At 38.7% G+C, this 6000-nt stretch overlaps 1 protein-coding gene across 1 annotated transcript in view; it reads right to left on the bottom strand.

Moving 5' to 3' along the window:
- Positions 1–450: 450 nt before the first annotated feature.
- GALNT1 (polypeptide N-acetylgalactosaminyltransferase 1) overlaps positions 451–6000 on the bottom strand; it is an 80477-nt gene continuing 74927 nt past the window's right edge. Inside the window, exon 12 of the mRNA XM_041748859.1 lies at positions 451–2420. Coding sequence (XP_041604793.1) covers positions 2274–2420 — 147 coding nt within the window. The 3' untranslated portion in view covers positions 451–2273. The remainder of the gene's footprint in view (positions 2421–6000) is intronic.

The raw sequence follows: 6000 nt of genomic DNA, 5'->3' as shown, positions 1-6000 counted from the left end.
ACAATGGATTGGGATTGGAGTAAAATGAATACATTTGGGAGATTCAGATTATCCTTGTCACATTTATGAATTCTTCACTGGTCCAATAATATCTTCATCCTTAGCTTTCTTCTTGATTCATTCTTTTCTTTCCAATTTGACTTACAGTGATTAGCATATTGCCTGATCTACAAATGGCTATAAGGAATAGGGATCCATTTTTAACTTCAAATAAAACGAATATAAGGCACAACTACTCAGGAATATTTTATATTTTCAAAGTATTTAGGAATTCTTTAATTAGAAAAATAAAGGCAATGGGATTATCTATCAGGTTCTAAAAGTACCCATGAATTAAATCACTCATATCCCCCTCTTAAAAAAAAAAACAAAACCTTAAATCACATTGCTATTAAGCTTTCTTACAATAAGAAATAAGACCAAGCTATACTAGAGTACAAAAACCTGAAATTCTGAGCATGAAAATAATTTATTAGACATCTGGTTTATTCAAACATTAGGCCTACTGAAGACAGAATTAACAGAGCTCATGGAGGGGGGGAGGGGACCCATCCAGCACCTGCTTCACTGCAAATTTCCTGGGGACAAAATTTATGCATTCTGTACTACAGTCTCACCCTAGAGCATCCACATGTGCTTGATATTAACAAGAAATTTTCTGTACACTCAACTTTGCAAGTAGCATTAGTGATACAATGTTCAGAAACATTCTTAGGCACAAGAAATAGCACTGCCTGCAGTGAGTCTTTGATAATCAAAGAAAAAAAAAGTAACTAAATATAATCTTACAAATAAGAAGGAAAATACACACACTTTTGCCAATGGACTGCTTTACATATCAGGAAAAATGTCAGAGATTTTCTATGAAATTAAAACCCTAATTGTTATACTCAACTTTTAATTCTGAAGTTATTCTGTGGTATTAAAAATCAGAGAAAAAGAAAACATTTAACTTAAATGGAATTTAGAGAGAAATGCAGGACTAATATGGAATAGTAGCTGCACTTCTTTGCTTAACTCATTTAAAAAATGTCAAACATTTTCAGTCAAATTTTATTTTTAAATGCAGGAAATCACCATTACAATTCAAGAACCGAATCTAAATATGCACTTGACAATAAAGCACATCTGAGTGTGGAGTGAAAAAAGTTTTCCAAAAAACCATCAAATGTATCCTCTCTAAATACCCAAATAATCACTTCTGCAGGCCTTTTGTTGAGTGGAATCATAAAGAACTGAAGATTTATTGCTGTGAAAATAAACCTGTAGTACAGTAGTATGAATCTTGGGTATTAAGCATAATCAGCTGAATCAAGTTACGAAGTTCAAAATCTAATAAGAAATTTGTGTGTGTGAAAGTCTATAAGCCAGTTGACCCAAGAGCAACTGAGACATCTTACATGTTCAGTGAGCCCAGACAGTATTTTAAATCTTCATTCTTTGAAGGCAATTAAAAATTACAATTCCAACAGCCCATAAAACCAAATAAAAAAATTGAAAGCAATTAAAAACTACGTTCAAAGAGCCTTTTTTTTTTCAGCTCAATTTCAGCACCCCAAGGAAAAAAAAAAAGCATCCATGACTATCACAGATGAAAATGAATGTCATTGGAATCAGTTATTTTTTTCCCCACTGAGGTATAAAATCTATATAGAAATTTGATACTATACTATAACAAATTGTACTTCTCATAGTTCTGTTTTAATTTCCTTTTAAACCCTGTTTAATATAGTTTCTTCTTAAATTGTAAAAATGTTGTTTTCATGATTCTGAAACTGGTTCCAGTTCTTTTTCACTTATTTTTATATCAATATTTAATATACTGGTTACCAGTTCTAATCAGAAAAAAAATCTTGGAAATCTCTTCATTATGACAGCACATTCAGTGGAAGTTACTGATGTGCAAGCAAACCGTAGAAGGTGCAGCTCTTCGGAAAGCACATTTTGTCGACTGCTTCATGGTCTGAATATTCTTTACAATGATTCTTGATGAAAGACTCTTTCGATCTTGTAAACATCAGTGTGCACAGTCTTGCTACTATGTAGTTTCACGTCCTTGGACAAGAAGGCTGGTTCACAGCTAGTGAAAAGCGAGAGGAGTCTAAGTTTTAATGGCTGATAAACCTTACATCCCCGCAAGAGGAAAGCACTTTTCCTTTTTTGCTACTTAAGAATGTGGCAGAAATGTATGCTGAGGTAGCCCAGTCAATCCTTTTTTTTTTTTTTCTTTCTTTCTTTCCTTTTTTTTTTTTTTTTTTTTTGTAAATTTGGTCTCAGAATATTTCTGGAAGGGTGACATTTCGAAGAAGCCACTGCTGGGACCGGCTTCCATTGCAGTCTCTTATGCTGGGCACCTGGCTATCCTCCTCTGTGGCTTTATCCAGGCACTGATTACTGTTCACATGCTGCAGGGTTAATTTCTGAAAGTTGACAGAAAAGAAATCTTAACATGAACATGAAAAATAAAACATCAACCATCAACCATCTCAACCATCATTTTTGGTGACTACTGAAGTGTCTACATGAGGCTGCTAGAAGAGCTATATGGGAGGGAGAAAGGCACTGGGGTACTGTGGGTTATACTTGAAGTAAGATGACCAAAATGCTAAGTCCCAATTCTGCCCAAGCTCTGTAACACTGAGAAATTTCACTTTTTGTGCTTGAGCTTCCTAAAAAGATCAGATTAGAGGTTCCTAATTTAGGATCCTCAACCTATTTTCAAAAAGCTATTTCAAAATTGCTTCATTTCCCTGTGATAGGGCTGTTCAAATTAATTCTGTGGTTCTAAACCTCAAGTCCTTAGAAACTCATGTCCTTCTGAAGACTCAAAATCTTGAGATCAGAAGATTGATAAAGCAGCCCATAATAAAAGGCTGGGAGATATAGTTATATAACTTTCTATGTACTTGTTTGCACTCCAGACTTGATGCACTGATTTTTAGAGTTATTTCAAAAGGTCAGGACAGAGAAGTGTCATCAGAGTGATTAGTGTAGGTCAGTTTGTGTGTCTGTTACTGCATGCTGGTCTCCAAAGCAGCCATGTAGGAATGTAAGTTAAGCATTATCCTGTAAATGAGGACAACTATAAGGAAATGTGAAATGTCTACTAACACACATGTATCTGACTCTTACTCATCCCTCTATTTTAATGTAATTATTTTATCTGGAACACACCATTTTCAAGGGGACTGTTGTCACTCAGAAGAGGACCCAGTTAGCACTGACTAGTTTCCATCAGAAAAAACTTGATGAAGGCAACTGGATTAATAGGTGACACACAGCTAATTGTAACCTCTGAAGGAGAGGATAAAAGCTGTCACCATCATTGAATAAAATCTACATGTCAACTAGAAAAGATAATTTGCTGGCCCTTGCCCTTAAAATGCAGATTTTGGCCCAATTGTATCTAGAAATTATTTTAGAAAGGACAGCTACGAGTGTCCTGGTGTCATAAATTGCATGCAATAAAGAATATAAATAAGACTTAAAAATTTAAGAATACAAACAGAATCAAAGCTAGTATCATACTGTGCAAAGAGTCCTGGATCTAGGGTTCCAGGTCTGTCTGAGACATGGTTATATCACATGACTGGCCCCATGGCCTTGGATAAGTTCCATGTCTCTACATGTATAAGGCCCTGCATTCTACTTCTGGGGTTCCTTTGGAACCTATGATTTCATGATTTTAGGTTTATAAATTACTGACATAAAGGGGCACCTGTCTGGCTCAGTCAGGAGAGCATCCGACTCTTGTCCTCAAGGTTGGGAGTTTGAGCCCCATGTTGGGTGGAGAGTTTACTTAAAATATTCATGTAATTTTTTTTAAAGATTTTATTTTTTATTTATTCATGATAGACCTAGAGAGGCAGAGACACAGGCAGAGGGAGAAGCAGGCTCTATTCTGGGAGCCTGATGTGGGACTCGATCCCGGGACTCCAGGATGGCGCCCTGGGCCAAAGGCAGGCACTAAACCACTGAGCAACCAGGGATCCCCTCATGTCAGTAATTTAAGTTAGATTTTTTTTTTCTTTTCCCCTCCAGATCCTGTGTTTTTGACTGGTGGAGGAAGGACAATGCTGACAGGCTCTTCCAGCGCTCCCTATGCAGCTGGCTCAGGCTGCGGGACCTGCATCGTGGTGTGACTCCCCCCTTTATCCAACGCTGCCTTCTCCCTTTTCTTCTCCCAGGTGTTGATGCAAAGGGTGATCTCTAATAAACATTGTGAACACTAAACTTTATCTTAGATCTGCTTTTGGTACAACCCAGCCTGCAAACTAAAATTTTATCTCAGAAAAGATACCATGAAAGGGCTCCAGAAGTTTTAAAACTTTACACTCACAACTGGTTCTTTCTAAATCCCGTACACTTACTTTAGCTCCTTAAATTTCTAACCACATATCGACTTTAGGAGTAACAGGTGCAGCAGGCTGTGTAGATCATACGTAGGCTACCACTAGCCATTCCCATCTCCTGTCTGTTTAATCAGCCTCCCTTTCAGCTGGGGGGTGGGAGGGGAGGTGTCACAATGGGATGAAGTTCTGGCCCATAAGACATAGCAAAGTTTGCAGAGGGGGTTCCAGGAAAAGCTCTGGCTTTCCTGATAAAGAGCAGAACATGGAGTAGTGTGATGTCCCTTCTTCCCTTGCTCCTCCCTTGAGTTGGGATATGGGGGTGAGAGCAGCAGCCATTTGTGGCCACACAAAAAAGGCCAGGAATATGCAGCAAAATTATCCCAATATCACTGTGCCACTTAATCTCTATACCAGAAGCCACCTACCTCCAGACTTACCAAGTCCCTATTTGTTTAAGCCACTACAAACAGGTTTTAGGTTTCCTAATGAACATTTTATCACTTTTCATTGAACATATATAATTGGGAGGCTTTCAGAAAATTTTTAAAAAGATTTTATTTATTCATGAGAGAGGCAGAAGGAGAAGCAGACTCCCCGTGGGAGCCTGATGTGGGACTCGATCCCAGGACCCCAGGGACCATACCCTGAGCCAAAGCCAGACGCTCAACGACTGAGCTACCCGGGCATCCCTTGAATTTCTTTTATTTAAAAGATTTATTTTAGAAAAAGCATGAGCAAAGGAGAGAGTAGCAAGCAGGACTCCCCACTGACCATGGAGTCTGCCACACAGCTTGATTTCACGACCCTGAGATCATGACTTGAGCTGCAATCAAGAGTTGGACTCTCACCTGACTGAGCCACCCAGGCACACCTCATTTTTAAAATAACCGTGGGATGCTAAATACTACTGGCATTTAGGGTCTCAAGTCAGAAATGCTATACATCCTACAGTGCTTGGGGCAGCTATACCCAAACAGCACCAGTATGTGCCACAAAAAAAAAAAACCCCAGAATAGATGATTCAAGCCATTTCTAATAGTCCTATTAACTGAGCTACTGTTATATTTAATATTTCACTATAGTTGGGCACTCTGGAGGGAGACCTGGGATTTTTAAAGTACAATCTCTGGCTTCCAGGAGCTAATAGTGTAATAGTGCAGAAAAGACTGATAAACAAGTACAAAACAGCTGAGGCAACAGGTCAGAGTGGACTACAACTAGGAGAGGGAGCTGACTGCTGGCTGGGATCCAGGGAGGTACTGTCAAAGCTGGGCAGTGCCTCAAGAAGGAGCAAAGGGAACTGTATGATCTTCAGTGTAGGTGCAGAAGTAGAGGGTATGTTCTGGGAACAGCAGGGCTGATGATGAAAGTAGACCAGGGTTTGTGTGATACAGTACAGGGAAGAAAGCTAAAGTCAGGACTTCACATACATCTATGGGAGAGGCAGAATGAAGAAGCAGAGTGATCCAAGCAGATGAAAGAGAAAGCTAAGAGAAGAAACTAAGCAGTAGTGCATCTCAAGCCAATGGATAAAAAGGAATTTTAAAATATCATCTGTTTAGCAACAGCAAACACTAAAAAAGAAGTTAAGGAAAAAGAGGAATGGTCCTGGCTTTTGCATCCAGGAACTGCTTTCTGAGTGTCAGGC

This window comes from Vulpes lagopus, chromosome 1, assembly GCF_018345385.1.
Source record: "Vulpes lagopus strain Blue_001 chromosome 1, ASM1834538v1, whole genome shotgun sequence".
NCBI classification, from domain to species: Eukaryota; Metazoa; Chordata; class Mammalia; order Carnivora; family Canidae; genus Vulpes; species Vulpes lagopus.
Note: the sequence above shows the minus strand (reverse complement) of the source record. Positions and strands in the feature narration are given on the sequence as shown.